Below are 19211 nucleotides of genomic sequence, written 5' to 3' on the forward strand. Positions count from 1 at the left end.
ATAAACATAATATAAAATTTTCATTTTTTTGCGAAGTTTCCCTTTAAGTCAATAATCGTAATTTGTTATAATTTTGGTTTTAAAACCGATGTAAATTAAACATTATATACAGAAAAAATAATATAAACAGTACCCAGAATCGATTTATAAACAGGTGTGTTTGTTTGTAAATCTGCATGCTTTGTAATTGTATTTTAAAGTGTCAATTTCATAACTATTTAAGGATGCACTTCTGTAAGTATAGACACTGCACTTTTCCATAGGGCATAGGACTTCATCTGTGCAACTTTGACTCTGATGTTTCATATAAAAATTATATCCTAGCATCAGAAGTTCATATGCTAAACTTTTTTTTCAAAGTTCAAAATCAAACCATAGGGCTGTGCGGTACAATTTTAGCATACATGTACACATGTCTCGAACTTGTACAGTGTATTACCTCTTCCATCACTTTGAGATTTCTGTTGAAACTAATCTCCCCGTTATATCCTTGAGTATAAATACTGGTAATATTTTCCTATCAGATGAAACATAGATATGGTTTCTATGAATATTATATATCTCCCAAAAAGAGTTGTGTTTTGTGAAAAAAAGCTGTATATACAAAGTGCAACCTATAGAGAGTTAACTGAAATTAATTCCCTCAGCTATAATAAATCATATCCGTTGAATAAAGGTGCAGAATAACATAAATAAAACTCAGAACATTGATATCAAATTTGAATTCTTTTTTTTTTAAAGATTAGTTTTTACAGGATGTTCCTATCTGTTGTTTTTTTTCTGGTTCTGAGTTGCATTTCTATCATCGAGTCAACAACATGTGATATATCCAAAGAGAAATCAACAATATATAGCATGCTTCAGTCCATAGAAAAAAATATGAAAGGTAAATTAAACTTTTAATTATGGGTACTTAGCAAAGTTTAATAGATACTAGCAAAACTTCATTTTGCACCAATTTGACGATTCTTAAAGAAAAATATACTAAACAAATGTTGGTTTATTTTTGTTTGATCATAAGTTGTGGAGTACTTTTTTTGACGTAGATTTCAACATAAAGTGTTTTCAATTTGTTTACTATTTGTTAAAATGACTCTTATACTTCTTAAATAGTCGGAATTGAAACAGTTAAACAAATGGTTAAATGTATTTTTCATAATTATGTATTGCGCCACAGTTCTTGGTATACTGCTTATTATATTTATTTAACAGACTCTTGTAAGCTCACTGTCGATAATAATTGTCCAGCCGGTTGGAAAAAATACAAGGATCACTGTTACTTTTTTTCACCGGAAACAAGAATATGGCATGATGCTGCAGTAGGTCACCTCTTTACATAATTATACTTATATAGGAAATTATTTACAAATTTCAATCAAACTGATCAATTCATTTTTTTCAAGATCAATTCGATCATTTATTTGGTGTTAGGTCAATATTTCTCTATTATAAATAATGGATTTAGTTGACACTACTAACATCCATAAGCCTAGATGAACTGTTTTAATAGCTTTTGATTAAAAGAAATGGTCCAGTACAAGAATATTGACTCAATAATGAGTGTTTTTGTGTAATGTTAATGACAACTCACTGTTATTTTACTATAATAATAGGTACTAATGTTTTTCATCTTTCATATCTTCTGTCAAGTATCTTGTAATGTAAGAAATGTTTCATAAATTGTATGCAAATATATAAGATTTTAAAGTTTACTAAAAAGTCAGAAGACGACATCTAAAAGTATAATTACATGCTTTTTTAATGTCCATGGTATACAGTGTAATTTCTGTTCTTGTTTAGAAACAATGTATCAAAATGGGAGGCTACCTTGTAAAGATTGATGACTCAGCAGAAAACTCATGGGTTGTTAGCAAGATTTACGGTAAGTATATTTTATACATATGATAAGACGCACCGACACTGTTACATATTTGAAACACAGTTGTGTTAGAAAAAAATAACAAAATAGAGAAATCACAAGTGAAAGAAATTGTGTGAAAATATTTTTTTTCGAGTTTAGGAAAGAGTGTGATCGTATATTATGATATCAATTAGGTTGTTGTTAGGGAGGAATAAATACTTAAAAACAATAAAGTGCATTGTATATCAATTTCTTGGAAATATACCAAACAATACACAGTAACGTCATCAATGATTGTTTACGCGTTACTTATTTCAATTGTTTATGTAGTATATAAAAGGAAAAATCATTAAATAACAAAACAAAATGATAGAGCTTTTAAATCAAATAAGTAAACTTACCAACAACTTCCATTGAATAAAAAAGCATGGTTTCGTGTTCAAGCTACATAGAACAGCTATCTCTAGGATACATTTCAAACTCTGTTGACCACTTTCGCGCCAAAATATATCATAATACAATCTATTGCAATTGCTACTTAAAATATTTAACAAATGACAATTTTTAACGTTCCGTCAGTTCAGTAAAATTATGAGTTCACATATAAGTTTTGTTACGATTTAAACATTTAATTTTATTAAATTGAAACGAAAGATATATCGGAAAATTAACCGAAGTCCAATTCAAAACAACGTGGTGTTTCATTGGAAAACGTCTGTATTTTTTTTAAATTGGTAACACAGACAATAACGAAAGTATCGTATTATTGATGTCTTTCATAATAAGTATATAACATCAGGATATGAAGTATAATCACGTCCATTTTCATTTGCATGAATAATTATTTTTTTACATGTTTTATAAACTGATAACAATTAATATGATATATTTTTATTATTGCTGAAATCAGAATCGGTAAAGCACACATATGGCTCTTGGATTGGAATGGCAGACTTGAAGAAAGAAGGAGATTGGAGATGGGTTCATGACTCTTCTAAGGTTGTTTATTCTCAGTGGTACCCAGGCGAACCAAACAATACTGGACACACTGGAAATGAAGACTGTGGTCAATTGTGTGCAGTCGTTAAGTATAAATGGAATGATGCACGATGTAACCATGAGAACACAGGGTACATCTGTGAGTGTTCACATGTAAGTGTATTATCATAAATACAGTTTCCCGTTTTCATTTCTATGTTTGTTAATTGGATTTCCTATGGCCAGACATGGTGGGTCAACTGATAGGATTTAAATTAATCCTCAATCATATTCAATTCAGGGTTATAAACGGCATTTTTTTTTAATTTAAAATATCTTAAATGTAAATTATTAAATTATTTGGACAATAAATTGTCTGATAATTTTAAAACAAATATCCCCATTACTCCTCTAACAAGGTCTTATTAGAAAGGAGTTAAGTTGAGATAATGAAAAATACTGAAGTCGTTTTCCATGGCGTTAATAACCAGCAAATTTGTTTTAATTGTCATAGCGACAATAACTTCCTATTTGTCGCAATTTTGAAATCATAAATTGTGACTTATCATGTATATTTCTTCAGGATGAAACTAGGTCTGTTTATCAATTATGCGTAAAACGAAATCACCTGTTGATGTTCTTTTCGTTTTTCATTAAATTGTTGTTTTGATTGTCCCTTTTGGTTACTTCTGCCTCTTTTGTTGCAGTTACTCGGAGGAAAGTCCATAACCCATAATCAATTGGCAAAATCAAAAGCTCAAACGAATGGATGACAAATGTCATATTCCTGACTTGGTACAGGCATTTTCTTACATAGAAAATGATGGATTCAACCAGGTTAAAACCTAGCTAACAAATGTATACAGTCATGTTTAATGGTGTTTAGAACACTTTTCAATGTCTTGATAGATGTTGAAGGGAAAGGTATTAAAAAAGTAATTTTTTCTGTTGTTTAATAGAGATTCAATCGAGTAAGTTTTCGTGGTGTTCATACTGCTCAAAAACTTTGTTAAGGTAAATTGTAATATATTACCTGCTGTATGTTTTGTTTAGTATTATCAATATTCACTGAATCGTTTTCTTATCATTTTGAAATTCATCATTTAAATAACTTGTGTTGTAAAATTAATCGTGCGGAAATAAACAGGATTTATTAAGTCAAACATATAAAAGACATATTACTCCCGTAGCAAACTGCACTTCAATATTTTACCAAACAGAATAGGAGTATTCTTAAAAGGTAAGACTTATATTTTTAAATAGCTTTGTTTTGCAAAGTGAACATATGTTTGTAATCTTTGCTAGTATTTTTTCATGACAACTGTTTTAAATTTTCTCCAATATACACAATTAATTTTGATTTAGAAAGGGACATCTTCAGACATACTCATGTTTTATTCTTCTGTTACAGGGACCAAACTGCCGTCCGCACAATGGATGAGAGAGAAATAAATAGCCAGTAGAAGACAGATTTGATGTTATTTTTAATAAAGAAATGTAATCACAAATAATTTGTCTGTTTATCTCATATATGATAAATAATATAATGTAAACTTGTCTCACCATTCAAGAGTAACTATTAGAAACCAGCATTGGGATACCTGTACAACAAAATACCACAATAAGTATCTGCAAAGTTCTGGAAAGGCCTCTTAAATCCGAAAATATTCTCATGATGTACCGAAAGTCTAAATATTTGTCAACAAACATATTGGCGAAATAAAATTGAGAATGGAAATGGGGAATGTGTCAAAGAGACAACAACCCTACCAAATAAAAAACAACAGCAGAGGGTCACCAACAGGTCTTCAATGTAGCGAGAATTTCCCGCACCCGGAGGCGTCCTTCAGCTGGCCCCTAAACAAATATATACTAGTCCAGTGATAATGAACGCCATACTAATTTCCAAATTGTACACAAGAAACTAAAATTAAAATAATACAAGACTAACAAAGGCCAGAGGCTCCTGACTTGGGACAGGCGCAAAAATGCGGCGGGGTTAAACATGTTTGTGAGATCTCAATCCTCCCCCTATACCTCTAACCAATGTAGTAAAGTAAACGCATAACAATACGCACATTAAAATTCAGTTCAAGAGAAAGCATAGGAGAAAATGCTAAGTGTATGCATTTTACAAAGAGTCTATGATAAACTTCCTTCCTCAGTCTGAATTTTCTTTGGTTTTTTATTTGAAAGACCTCATAATCCCAGTTCAATATTTTACGCGTTTCCTAAAACTAATCATTGTAATAACAGGAAAACTGGACATGACTTAAATTCGGTCGAGACAAAATTGAATGGAGAACATATTAAAAAAACCGTGTTCATTAGTTCAATTAGATATAGAACCCAAAGGAAATTGTTTTAAGATGACTCGTATGTGTTACTGAGATATTTGAATGTGGTTTAACCAAAACACTTATCCATTAAAAATTAAAGGTTTTATTTAACAGCCTATTCTTACCTAATCAATTATCTTCTTTATAATAAATGAACACTTTAAATATGTATTAATCAAAGAACATCTTGAACTTACACCGACAAATTGATAATGCTTTCAATAGACAAAGCAGAAAGAAAGAAATTGTAAGACCCGTTATGTTTTGTTAAATGCTAATACGTTTACTAATACAAATACCTCTTTGTTTTGTCGCACTGCGCTTTATTGTTACTTAAGACAAGTCTCTTATTTCAACAATAATATAACCTGCAATTAATCCCAAAACAGTTAAGTTGTGGCTATTAGCTGAATGAGATCTCTTTACGCTAAATTTTTCAATTATTTTACAATGGACATTTGAAAGCAGAAGCTCAACCCTTAAAACCCATAATTTAAAAATACTACATGAGTCAAAAAACTCTTGTTTTGATAAACATTGAATACTTGAACGTTCTTTATTGGCATGTTTTATAATTCGACTATATACCGGATTGGTTATAGCATAAGCAACACGACGGGTGCCACATGTGGAGCAGGATCTGTTTACCCTTCCGGAGCACCAGAGACCACCCCTAGTTTTTGATGGGGTTCGTGTTGCTTATTCTTTAGTTTTCTATGTTGTGTCATGTGTTCTATTGTTTGTCTGTTTGTCTTCTTTCATTTTTAGCCAGGCGTTGTCAGTTTATTTTCGATTTATGAGTTTGACTGTCCCTCTGGTATTTTTCGTCCCTCATTTGTTAAGTGTTTGTATTTAAATGCTATATTATACCGAATGTTTTTTTCAAAATAAACGATTTACTCCTTTCAAAGAACAAATTAAATATTTGACGATTAATTTAAATATCAAAGATTATGAACATTAAACAGTATTACAGACAAAAAGGGATTAAGATCTATAGACGAAAGAGGGTCGATTGTCCAAGTGCTTGTGGACCTACACAATGTCGGTTATTTTCATGCCTAGAGTTTGTATAATATATTGATTCATCGTTGTCTGAAAATATATATAATCCTTGCAATGATAGAAATTACACGTTTGCGTTTACAAAATTCTTCTGAATGTCAAATTGTTGTCTAATAATTGAAAGTATATTATATAAGTTTGTTTGTTTAAGCGTAAATATTTCCTCTCTCCTTCTGTATTTATATAAATCATCTGTCTCGTCATTTATATCTTTTCTTGTTATAAAATATCAAATATCTATAATGTTACAAACAATATTACTCAGAAGGAAATATCAAGTTACCTTTTTTCCCTTGGATTTCTCCACAAAAAAGGAGAAAAGTTTTCGGACAACCAAGTCGACAAGTAACTGCAGAAAGTCTATGTATAGTTCATTTTATTTTTGAAAATAAAAACCTTCCACCTGTCATTTTTTAAAGATATTATTCAAACTTCAAAGAAAAAGAAAAGTTTGTATTTGACCTAGCACAGTACAATACGTATTTTTTTCTGCATTACAATAGACTTAGATCAAATTGAGCAGACATTGGATCAACGTGTCAAAAGTGTCAAACACCTCCAAAAAGTAGAAAATAGTCGAAGACCACCAATGGGTCTTCAACACAGCGAGAAAATCCCGCACCCACAGGCATGATTCAGCTGGCCTCTTAATATTTGTGTGTTTTGAATGTGTTCTCTTTTTGTAATTTCTGTTGTGTGAACGCTGTCACATTGGTAAATCATATACATCTCCTTAATTTATATTCTAAGACCTGTAAACCTTAGTTATATATCCTTGCAACTCTTTCGAAATCATTCATTTCATTTTTTTAGCCATAAAAATGTACCTTGTGCACCTTTTCATTTTGTAGCGCTATCCGATTTTTTTTTAGGTTTTCTTCAACAATGCATATTCATGATATTATATGTGAAGTTTTGTCGTCGTACAACTTTTTAGTAATGTCATAAAAGTCTGGCTTTTAGTCGTCTGTGATACAGACAATAACAATCAAAACCAAGGAGTTAAAAAAGAATCACAAAACCAAAGGACATTAACATCAACAGTTATAAATAATAATTAAGAAACAACACGAACTCCACTAAAAACCGGGAGTGAAATCAGGTGCTCCAGAAGGGTCTCATTTCCTGCACCGTATAGAAATTAGGAGTTACTATTCATTCTGATTTTATTCCCTTTGAAAGTTTATATATATACCTTTGCCTCATCTACAAATCGAGACAAACATTAAGGGAAATGGTGAAATATCAATATGAATAGGTAACTTCCTGTTAAGCGTTTTAAATATGTCTTTCGAACGTCAATACACTCATCAATGTGTTTTCCATCTAGGTATCTATAAGTTGATGACAGATCTTTTTTTTATAATATGATCATTTAATGTATAAACAAAACGACTGAGAGCTTGATATAGACACCTGTCTTGTTCAAATCTGTATATTGTTGATTTATAAATAGACAATAATAGTGTATTGACTTGACATATCAATGATATAAGGATGACGCTTAAAAACGGGGAAAAGCGAGTCTCTGTCGAGCTTTTTCCCCGTTTCGGGCCGAATTCTTAGATTGTTGATATGTCAAGTCAATGCACTATTATTGTCTTTCTACTGCAATCTAGAAAAAAAACATTTCCAAGTAAAGTAAAATCACAAAAATACTGAACTCCGAGGAAAATTTAATCGGAAAGTCGCTAATCACATGGCAAAATCAAATCACAAAACACATCAAACGAATGGACAACAACTGTCATATTTCTGACTTGGTACAGGCATTTTCAAATGTAGAAAATATATTGGAAGCAAGAACAAATTGAGAGGTCGTATGAATAACTAGATATAGTTTCGGCAACTTCTATTTAAATATTCATGATGAAAAGTGATATCGGGTCAGACTTAGTGACTGTATATGACATAGAAATATACAGTCAACGCATTTTGACTGCTCAAATAAAACGAGTGCAGTATAAATGCCTTTTCTTGTCATGTTTTTTTAACATAGGTTTAAATACGTATTATCTTCAAGTCTCTCATATTTGTGCAGCCTAGACCAATTTTAATACGCGGCCTATGATTGGAAAGCCCTATGATAAAAGCATGCTAAAACGCCAGTTGTTGGGGTTCAACACAAAATACAAAAAGCAAGCTATCTACCGTCATTGTCTGTAGGTTTGAATAGCTAGTTCTAAAATGTTCACAGTGTTAAAACAGTTCTATTGACTTAAATATGTTATAATTTATGCAATTAATGTCAAGTGGCAAACATCTCATGGAAGAAACAAAGTTGAACAATACATTTAAAAACATGTTCTGAAATTGAGCGACCAATATCAATTAGATTTGAACTGGCAAGCAAATTCAGAAATCTTTCTCAGTAACGAATCTTATACTAAGGAAGTACATATTTGAAATAAAATGACAATTTGCGTTTGAATCTGATCAGGATAAGTTAGAAGTTTAAAAAGTGTAATTTCTAGAAAAATAAATCGGTTGCAGATATGTTACACTGTACTACCGTAATACCATATAGTGACATGTGTACTATTAAAGTTAAACACGATAACACAAAGTCATGATAAGTTTGCATTGTTTCTGTATCCTAAACCAATATTCATTTACAGCTTTATAACTTTACATCAATAACCAAAAAAGGTTTGTTATAATGTTTTTTATTTACTAATATATTTGATTTTATGATCAGTATAATGATTTTGTTTTAATTTAGTCTAATTTGAATTACAAATAATATACAGAAATAAGAACATAACCTAAACAAATAATCGATATCTGTACTGGTGTTTTTCCAAATCTGTTTGCGAAATATGTATATTCTATCTAAAAGACGCATCTGAATGTAAATAGTTTATATATGATGAAATGTATGTTAACCGATTAAATGGTCCCTTTGTTATTCTTAACGATCCAATAAAACACCATCTCACAAGTAAACATGTATAAGTTCGTAAAGATCATCTCTAACTGTTTCACTGTTCAAACTTCAAAGTTTTGAGATCACAATAGTTCTCAAATGTTTCAATCAGATGTAAGCGGTTTTTAAATAAAATATAAGGTGTATATAATGAGAATTGTATCACGTGATAATAGTTTGAACTGGACTGGCTTGATATCATTATAATCTTTAAAACATGGATATTATAAGTTGCCCGTCACAGAGTCCTTGTTTATAATCACTCTTATATTTCCGTAAAATTGTCAGGCGGTCAAAATCAAAACAATGAACGCAAATTTAGTGAATTTTTCGTGTTTTCGTGAGTTTATTCTTCTTTAAAAAGGGGCATTTTAACCTTACGTGGGAACCTAGAGTTCAAAGACTACGCATACAGGGTTTGGACTTGCTTATATTTTTATTTAACAGAAATTCCAATAATCTGAAACATGAAGAAGTTTACGACAAATATAATAACATATCATAACAATTAATTATGGGCGTCTGAAATTATATAATATACCTCAAAGAAAACATAGTTGTCTGTTAAATTATAGTTGCATGATTACATTAACTGGAATCTGAACCTTGCTGTCTTTGTTTGAAATTTGTTTTAAATGTTAATAATTTTTTATAAGATGTTTCTTTCTGCAATTATGGTTCTGTGTTGTATTTCCATGACCGAGTCAAACTCATGTGATATATCCAAAGAAAAATCAACGATATCGAGCATGCTTCAGTCCATAGAAAAAAAGATGAAAGGTAAATTAAACCTTTCCATTGTGGGAACTTGGCAAAGCTTAGAATTACGCCAAGCTTCAATTTGCAACAAATTTGACAATTCTTAAACATGATATCTGAATCCAATATTGTTTAATTTTTGTTAGAAATTAATATTCATTTTTTGGGGAGGGGTACGTTTATAACGCAGATTTTTTCAAAAAAAAGGTTTTAAAGTGTTTCAAATTTGTTAAAATCACTTCAATAACCGAGAGAAAAACAAACGGCTAAACAAATGATTTGACATCATTTTTTTAACGTATGGATTGTTCATTATGAGATTATGCTACATAATTGCAATAATACTTCTAAATAATATTGTATATTTTTATAGAAAAGTGTTCTACCAACTCAGGGAATTGTCCAGCCGGTTGGAAGAAATACAAAGATCACTGCTACTCTTTCTCACGTTTGACCAAAACATGGCCTGCTGCTTCTGTACGTCAAGTCTTTGCTTATTTTTAGAGAGAAAACTATGCATATGCATATGTTAACAAGTTTTCTTTCAAAGAGTTTGCTTAATCTTATCAAGGGTTTTCAAACATCCATTTTGTGTTCAATCAATATTTCTCTATTGATACAACTGGATTCAGTTGACACTTCTGGAGGCCCGTATTTATAATGTTGGATTCAACGGCTTTTCTCACGCAATGATTGGAAATGTTTCTCATGTTCTATTTTTCATGATTTCACTGTTCTGTCAACACCTTATATTGTAATTAACATTTCATCATTTTAATAGAAATAGATATCATTTGATTTTATAATAAAATTCAAGCCGACACTAGTACACTTTTGTTTGTTTTTATGTAACATATGTAAGAATGATGTTTATGTTTTGCTGTTGTCTATCATGATAAGCATTAGGTTCTAGTTCTGTTATTACAGGGACAATGTAAAAACTTGGGAGGCTACCTTGTGAAAATAACTGACTCTGCAGAAAATACATGGGTTGTAGACATGATGAAAAGTAAGCTTATTGTTTACTTTATGACTTTAAATTGTATAACACATATTTACATTTTGGAAACGCAGCTGAATTTTGATCTGAGACGGTTATTTTGATCTGAACAGATCTTAAAAGACTGAACAATATGTTCATAAGTTATTTCAGTCATTCATTCAATTTTCAGTTAATTCGCTTGCATTCAACTAAAACAGACATGTTCAGTCGATGATCAGATTTTCCGGAGGTAGCTATTTACCTGTACACAACAACATTATTCAAAAGTGTTTGAAGTGCTCCTGGTCAGTACTTAGTTGACTGCAAGCATATGGTTTGAATAATACTTAATTTACCGTCACGTAGTGGATAAATTGGATGATTGACTGAAAGAATAAGATGACAACAACATTTATTGTTAGACTTTCAGATGATGATAAGATCAACTGGACCGTTACAAATCAAATTTGATTTACTAGTGTTATATAAAGCAAACAATCGCAGAAAGATCTAGTATTATCATATCTTTAAAATTGAGGTAATATATAGTCAAACAAAACACTTTGACTAAATTAATGTACAATATATTTTGTATGAGTTATATGATAAAAATGTAATAAAAATTATAAGTATTCATGCATATTCAGATTGAATTTAAAAGACAAGAATAATATGAGAACTCGAAACAGTATTGTTTTTGTGGTGGTAAACCCTTGTGAAAACATTTGTATTGGTCTGGTACTAGGGGGAAAAGTGAAAGTGGTGTCGAGTTACTGTTATTTTTTTCAGTATGTTTTCATGTTATAAGGTTATTGTTTACTTGCATACATAATTGACCCTGTTTCGATTGGGGAATTTTCTTTTTTAATTTTCCTCGGAGTTCAGTACTTTTGTGATTTTACTTTTTATGATTACTCTTATCATAGAAATATTATTGTAATGGTTATTGTTTTAAGATTTGATTGTTTATTTCGATGAACAGAATCAGTTAACCACCGTTATGGCTATTGGATGGGACTGGCAGATTTTAACAAAGAAGGAGATTATAGATGGATGCATGACTCTTCTAAGATAACTTATTCCAACTGGATTCCACAACTACGTGGGCCTCACAGGTATGGACAAAATGAAGACTGTATTCATTTTTACAGTGGCGCTAGATATGAATGGAATGATTTTCCATGCACCTCAGATGGAATGGGATATGTGTGTGAATGTTCATATGTAAGTTTATTGGTATACAAGGCAGTTAACATTTTCATATCTATAGTTGATACATGTTTTGGACCTTTAATAAAAGTTAAAATATCATTTATATTCGGTGTCATGATATTATTAGTTACATAGTGTGTTAGTGACCTAATATGATATATACAGGGTCAGTAAATTCCATATGGGTGAGAGCGAAGCTCGAACCCAATATGGAATTTATTGACCCTGTATATATCATATTAAGTCACTAACACACTATGTAACGAATTTATCTTACCGACTATCTTTAGACTAGAGTATCATAACACATCTTCTTATTTCTATATTAAAGTGTTCAAGTGTTCAATTTTAAGAACCTTCTTCAATTGGTCTGCCCTAAAAAAAAAGCTAATGTAAACGATAATTATTTATTATCAACAACCTTTATATAACAATATTAAATTAAACTTTTAATACTTTTAAATAATCAAACAGTGCCAAAGCCGTAATTCCACTACTAACCGTGTATTGAAATAAGCCCCGCCTCCCTACTAACCTTATATTGAATATACACGGTCTCCACGAGGTCGCTTTTAACCAATCATATTACTAGAAATGTATATGAGGTAAGATAAATATCGGTATTGAGAACATACACGTTATGAAATTAGTTAGACAGTACATGGCAGATGTATGTTTGCCTCATCGTTCCTGTATTCTTGTTTGGCGTACGTACAATGAGAAAGAGATGACAAAAAGGAAGTTATTACCTCGTTTCACATCCATGACATTTCTATTGAATAATGTACAAAAAAAAAGAAATGTGGTAGAACAATTACAAGGTATATATTCAGTTCAAGGGGGTTATTTACCAAGTCCGAGAAGGTTCACAAGACTGGCATTTAAGGTCAACATCAATCTTGCAGATATATCAGTTTGATTACATCGAATATTAGTAGAGATTTTTAAGTTAATCATTTAAGATAATCATTTCGCTATTAAGACGTAAACAAAAGAAGGAAATTTTATAAAGCGCACAAATGATTAAGTCTCTCCATAAAGGGAAATATCATATTCGTTTTGGAAAATACAAGAAAGGCAGTACTTGTGTAAAATATACATAGCCTTGTGCATATACAATGGCGATGTTGAATTCATTTGATAATAAAAAAAATACATGAAAAACATCCGCTATCGATTAATAGACTGACATAAATGATAATTGTATGAAGAGAACAGATCATTAAATAACCAGAGACCACAAAACGATCATAAAACAATTAAACTCAGAATTGTCTATACTATTTTAGGTATGCTATTTCATTCACTTTTCATAAAGTAAAGAGTATCTTTTTTGGGGCATTTATAAAAAGGGATGTAATTGTATCAAGTTGTTTTCATATTGGCCATAAGATATTTTAAGGTCACCTACAAAAAGTTGTTTTAACATACTTCATAAAATAATATAAACTCAACCGTGTTTTATTCATTTTGAACTCAACCCTTTTAGAAGGTAAACTACTTGTTGGATGTGCGGACGTTAACTCTAAAAGTCAAATGTTACTCATAATGCAACCTGCACTCCCATATCTTACTGAAGATAATACGAAAAAAAATCAAAGTTTATATATACATATTATATTACATACTTTTGGAAATGTAAATAAATGTTCATAATATAAGATATTTATATGTAATGATTACTTTCTAAGGTTTCTTCCGATACAAATGACACATTTTAATTGATAATGAAAACAAATAGAAATAATAATACTGTTGTCCTATTGTGTTCCTACAGGGACCAAACTGTCGTCCGTTCCATGGATAGGGGAGAGATTTGTTTGCAGTGTGATACAGTTGTACATGTACAGTTCATGTCATTAAAGAATACAAAAATCACACAAGGAATTGTTCATTTTATGTATTTGTAAACTTTACTAACCCTTACACGGCCACGTTTACAAAACAGTATTGTGACAATGTACAATTGAACAATAAAAAAAGAATTCGGAAAACTACAAAAATATTCTCCTGCAATACCGAAAGTTCAGCGTTTAATATTTGTAAAAACAAAAACAAAACACCACAGTATACATCTGACGGGAAGGAAACAACTATTGCTACAGTCGACTTTTGCCCGATTTAGAAGGATTTTGTTTAATCACTTGCTACAAACACGTTTCTAAGGAAACGAATTACTTGTTAAAGTTTGTGCATATCTTACAATCTTACTTTATTTTACCTTATTTGGCAAAACGCTGTTGTAATCTTTACTTTTAGTAAACATCGTGAGAAAATGAGATATTCATGTTTTATGTGTTTATAATTCATTATGTAACATTATCTTATTAATATCGTAGATACTCCGTATTATTGAATAGTGCAATCAAAACAACGAATATTGGCTGGTTACCAAACAACTCAATTTCCGATAGTTCGAGGATGGAGTAATTGTTGAGCTCGGCCCTTTTTAAAGTTTATGAGTATAAGTAGGTTAGACACAAAGTGGAAATTTATCAATTTTTCACCCAGTCTTGACTATGAAAGCTTGTGATCAATACAGATTTTGACGTTTTGCATAAGAATATGTTTTAAATACTGATTTGTCGTTGTCACAAATATATATAAGAGTTCCTTACGATGATAGAAAACAAACATTAGTGTAGAAATATTCTTCAGATGTCAATTGTTGTTCAAAAATTAGAAATGCACTTTTAACTCTGTTTGTTTTAGTGTAAAAATAATAAATACGAATTTTCAGGTTATACTTAGTGAAACTAGCTTTAATAATACAACCAATTTTGCTTAGAGGAAAGTATGAAGTTACCTTTTTCACGTTAGTCCCCCTTAGAAATAAGAAAAAAGAGAAAATGTTTTGGAAAACCCAGTCAACAATTTTTTGATGAAAATCTAGGTATATGTATGGTAAATTTTAAATCTGAAATTATATACCTTCAAACCTGTGTGTTGTTACAGATCCCATTATCAATTCAAACAAATAGAAAAGTTTGATTTAAATAAAAACACTTCATTGTATTAGACTACGAACAGTTCAATAGGTGTTTGTCTGTCTTGACTTATGATTTTAATGTCTGTGTTTTAATGTGGGTTTTTTTAATTTGTGTTATTGAAATGTTGTCTCATTGGCAAATACTAGACATCCCCTTTATTGATATTCTACAGAAAGTAAAGCTACAAATGAAGTTACATATTCTATGAGTAAACCAATTAAAACACGTAAAAGACCGGCATCGTATGAAACCTGAATCGTAATTTCAAGGGTTAAATTTTATTCAGCATGATCCTTGCATATCGAAGAAAATTTGATCGTTGGAATCTGCTATGTGACTTCAAAATATCTTCCACGCGACAAAATCATGTAGTCAAGAAGAAACAAACGTATTGTGTTTGAAGGTTGCATTTCTGCGTATACTCTTAGTTTTTCTTAACTGTACATTTTATACCATGTATACCCCTCCCATGTTTTAACTTTTTTAAAGAATTTGAAGACTTTAAATATTGCCAGCTTACCCTTTTTGCATATTATCTGATAAAAAATGCCTAGAACCTGTTTAAAACTGTTTTGATAACATATTGAAAGCATATCAGAATACTATAAATGTAATGTTTAGCAGTCAATCATTACAACATTCAAGATTTATAAAGTATCCAATCCAGCCTCTGTCTCCAGTCCACATCTTACTGTATGCCTATTTGTCAATAAAAGTTCGTATTTTCTGCCTCAAATGGTCAATTTAGAATTTTTGTCACAACAGTATCATCTGTGACCATATATCTGACACAATTTAGCAAATATATATACGAGAAGTGTTCAAACAAAGTCATATTTGCAATAGTTGTATGTATGCAGATACCAGTCTGAGATATATATTCACCTAAAATGTTATAGAGATGACTGTTAACATCTGATTTTTGGATAACTTACAAGCATAGTTATTGTTGTCAATATCAAAATCTTTAAAATCATAAAATTGTAGCATTTACAAGTTAAATTCTTTATTTTATGACCCAGTGGGTAGGCAATTTTCTATGTCTTTTGCCCCTGGGGCTTCAAACTTCCTTAATTATTCTGATGTTTCTAGCAATTTGGAAAGTTTAGTACATATTCAGGATAGAACACACTGTTGTAAGTTTTATTGAGATATCTTTGTATTTCTAGCTTGTATTTTTTATGCCGTGGTGACAAAAAAAGCAGATTAAGGTATTACCGCTTACTTTTGGTTAATTGACAGGACACAAACACCCCATAGATAATATTGAGGAAGGATCTATGAGTTTCAATGACTGCGAAGAGTAAATATTAGCAATTCTCAATAATTCAACTTACATATATGCAAATATTATGAATTAATTTTGTATTCAGGACTTTAAGTAAACTCTGCATACTGTTAACTGTGAATTTGTGCTGAGTCATCATATTTAAGGCCAAGGATTCTATCCATCTTCATGAAATATTTATAAACCTTCATATTTGAGTTTATTTCTTCAAGATCTGAGAGACAAAGCAAATTTGGTTAAATCCTGAATGTTCTCTTTTTTTACCCAATATAGGTTGCATTTCTGTAAATATTGACAATGCAATTTCCCATAGGAACTCCTTTTACGGCTATAACTGTACCACTTTTACTATGAAGTTTTGAAAAAAATCTTTTCCTATAACTGAAATTTCATATGCACTACAATTTTTCTCAAAGATCAAAATATAGGGCTGTGCGGCATATTTTCAACGTTTATATGCCCTGAACTTCCCAGAGTTTAAACTAACACTAATTTTCTTAACTATCCCTACCTCGAATGAAGGATTACACAGATTTCAATGTAAACAATATGTACATGTATATTTACTGGTAACTTTCCCAAGTTAAGTCTCTGTGAGAAAGAACACAGAGAGCATAACAGGGAACCAGTATGTAAACATAATTAATTTTCTATGGATATTCAAGATCTCCCCAAAAGAGGCGTGGTTTGAAAACAGTTGTATTTACAAAGTGTAACCTATAATACAAACATTTATTCAAATAGAAAACTCTCTAAAATCAGTTTTTCTCACATTAATACTCATTTATCAGAATTATAGCCTTAAAAAAATCGCCTCAGGGTGTAGGAATTTTCAACAACGGTGTAAAATTCTGTACACCCCTGATTACACCAAGATAACTAATATTCTATCTGTGTAATATTTTGTTTATACAATACATTATTTAAATCAGCATACAAATCTAAATTACATTCTTTAAACTTAGACATAATCCTAAAACACCAATTTCTTGTCGTATTAAGAGCATTACTGTAACACCATTCAAATATTCTATAATTTAATCTATCTGTGCACATTGTGTTACATCTAGCCCAGTGTCGAAAAACACGAATCAACTGCTTAACACTTGGAGGTCGAACGACCTTATTAATCAATAATAGCTTACATGTAATACCATCTACATATAATCCGAAAATATGTCATATGGCATACAAAGACGAATATAAATTGAAGCTACGAATGAACATTTTTAATGAAAGTACATGTACATGCATAAGTCTGGATCAGGGATTTTTAATTTCTGTATTCTTTTATTTTAGGTCACTTTACTCTATTCTTTATATTTTAGGTAATTTTAGCCCATATCCCCCTTGGATTGAATCGTTCGGGGTATATTTACCCACAACCATAAAAAACCTGATAGCTCTTTTCTGGACATATATATATAGTACACTGTATATATAAGATAATTAATGAATTAAAACGACCTTATTAATCAATGATAGCTTACATGTAATACCATCTACATATAATCCGAAAATATGTCATATGGCATATAAAGACGAATATAAATTGAAGCTACGAATGAACATTTCAAATGAAAGTACATTTACATGCATAAGTCTGGATCGGGGATTTTTAATTTCTGTATTCTTTTTATTTTAGGTCACTTTACTCTACTATTCTTTATATTTTATGTAATTTTACTCTATTCTTTATATTTTCTTACCATTATAATCTTCTCTTTGTATTTTGACACAAATTATTCTTTATTCTTCTTACGTTGGCCTGTTTTTCGCTATTATTTATATTTTTACCAAATTTATTGTATTGATTTAATAATCTTTTTTATGTAAACTCTATCATTACCCTTGTGTATAGACTAAATTCTGAAACATGTCTAATGATGTGGAGTATAGTACCTTCACTTACTTGTACGTTTTCTGCTGTTTGGTCGGGTTGTTGTCTCTTTGACACATTCCCCATTTCCATTCTCAATTTTATTTTTTACAAAGTTTGTCTTTAGTGCCGTGTGCAGACAGTAGAGTGCCTCCCTTCGCTTCAGGTTTATGCTCTTATAATATACTAGATAATGGAGTGTGTGTCCGAGCAAGAACAGGAGACCTTAACATTGTTCATGACCGTGAGTTGAAATCATTCCTCAGTTAACATAATACATGTAATGGTTAAGGACCTAAATATCGTCCCCCGTCAATTAATAATCGGAATGAGTGTCGTAACATCATCAACGACTCACTCCGTAATTACTGCTCAAAATGGATAAAACGAGAAAAAGCTGACAAAAAATCTTTAGATTCTTTTTTTTAATTCAGTAATGAACATAGATGATATTCGTATTCAACATTTTAAAGAACATTTCACTCCCAACAACAACCATAATAGCCTTATTTCTCGTATCAAAAATAAGCTAAAAGACATCGCCACGTAACAATATTTAGATCGCGATGACCGTGAGGGCATTCCACTGTATTGTTGCCACAGAGATTTGACTGGTAACCGATCGTATAAATACGCGGACATGATCGAGTGCAAAATATCATTCCTTATCGCTTGTTATAAATTCATTTCTTCAATGAATACTCATAAAAATATTTTTTTAGAACATAGATTAATAATTTGAAAATGTTTTGTCGTTAGAAATATAAATATATAAGTAAAAAATCATTAATATCTATGCACACGTACAGAAAAATTGTGTTAAATCATGCGATAGAATATCTCAAGAACGTTTTGCGGGAAAATATGAATGCATACTAAAATTCAATTTATTAGAAAAATCGAATTATTACAGAAGAGTGTCCACCATGCAC

The 19211-nt window shown here is 30.7% G+C and overlaps 2 protein-coding genes across 2 annotated transcripts; both read left to right on the plus strand.

Moving 5' to 3' along the window:
* The first annotated feature begins 855 nt into the window (after nt 1–855).
* LOC143078628 (perlucin-like protein) lies at nt 856–4302 on the plus strand. The gene is made up of 6 exons (XM_076253478.1): nt 856–886; nt 1213–1319; nt 1801–1882; nt 2772–3013; nt 3423–3433; nt 4251–4302. Exons 1-6 carry the CDS (start codon nt 856–858, stop codon nt 4300–4302), a joined length of 525 nt encoding a protein of 174 aa, XP_076109593.1.
* Nucleotides 4303–8799: 4497 nt separating this feature from the next.
* On the plus strand, nt 8800–14002 carry LOC143078221 (perlucin-like protein). The gene is made up of 6 exons (XM_076253151.1): nt 8800–8892; nt 9825–9949; nt 10302–10405; nt 10856–10937; nt 11893–12134; nt 13900–14002. Exons 2-6 carry the CDS (start codon nt 9826–9828, stop codon nt 13927–13929), a joined length of 582 nt encoding a protein of 193 aa, XP_076109266.1. The 5' UTR covers nt 8800–8892; nt 9825; the 3' UTR covers nt 13930–14002.
* Nucleotides 14003–19211: the final 5209 nt, after the last annotated feature.

Source organism: Mytilus galloprovincialis, chromosome 6 (assembly GCF_965363235.1).
Source record: "Mytilus galloprovincialis chromosome 6, xbMytGall1.hap1.1, whole genome shotgun sequence".
NCBI classification, from domain to species: domain Eukaryota; kingdom Metazoa; phylum Mollusca; class Bivalvia; order Mytilida; family Mytilidae; genus Mytilus; species Mytilus galloprovincialis.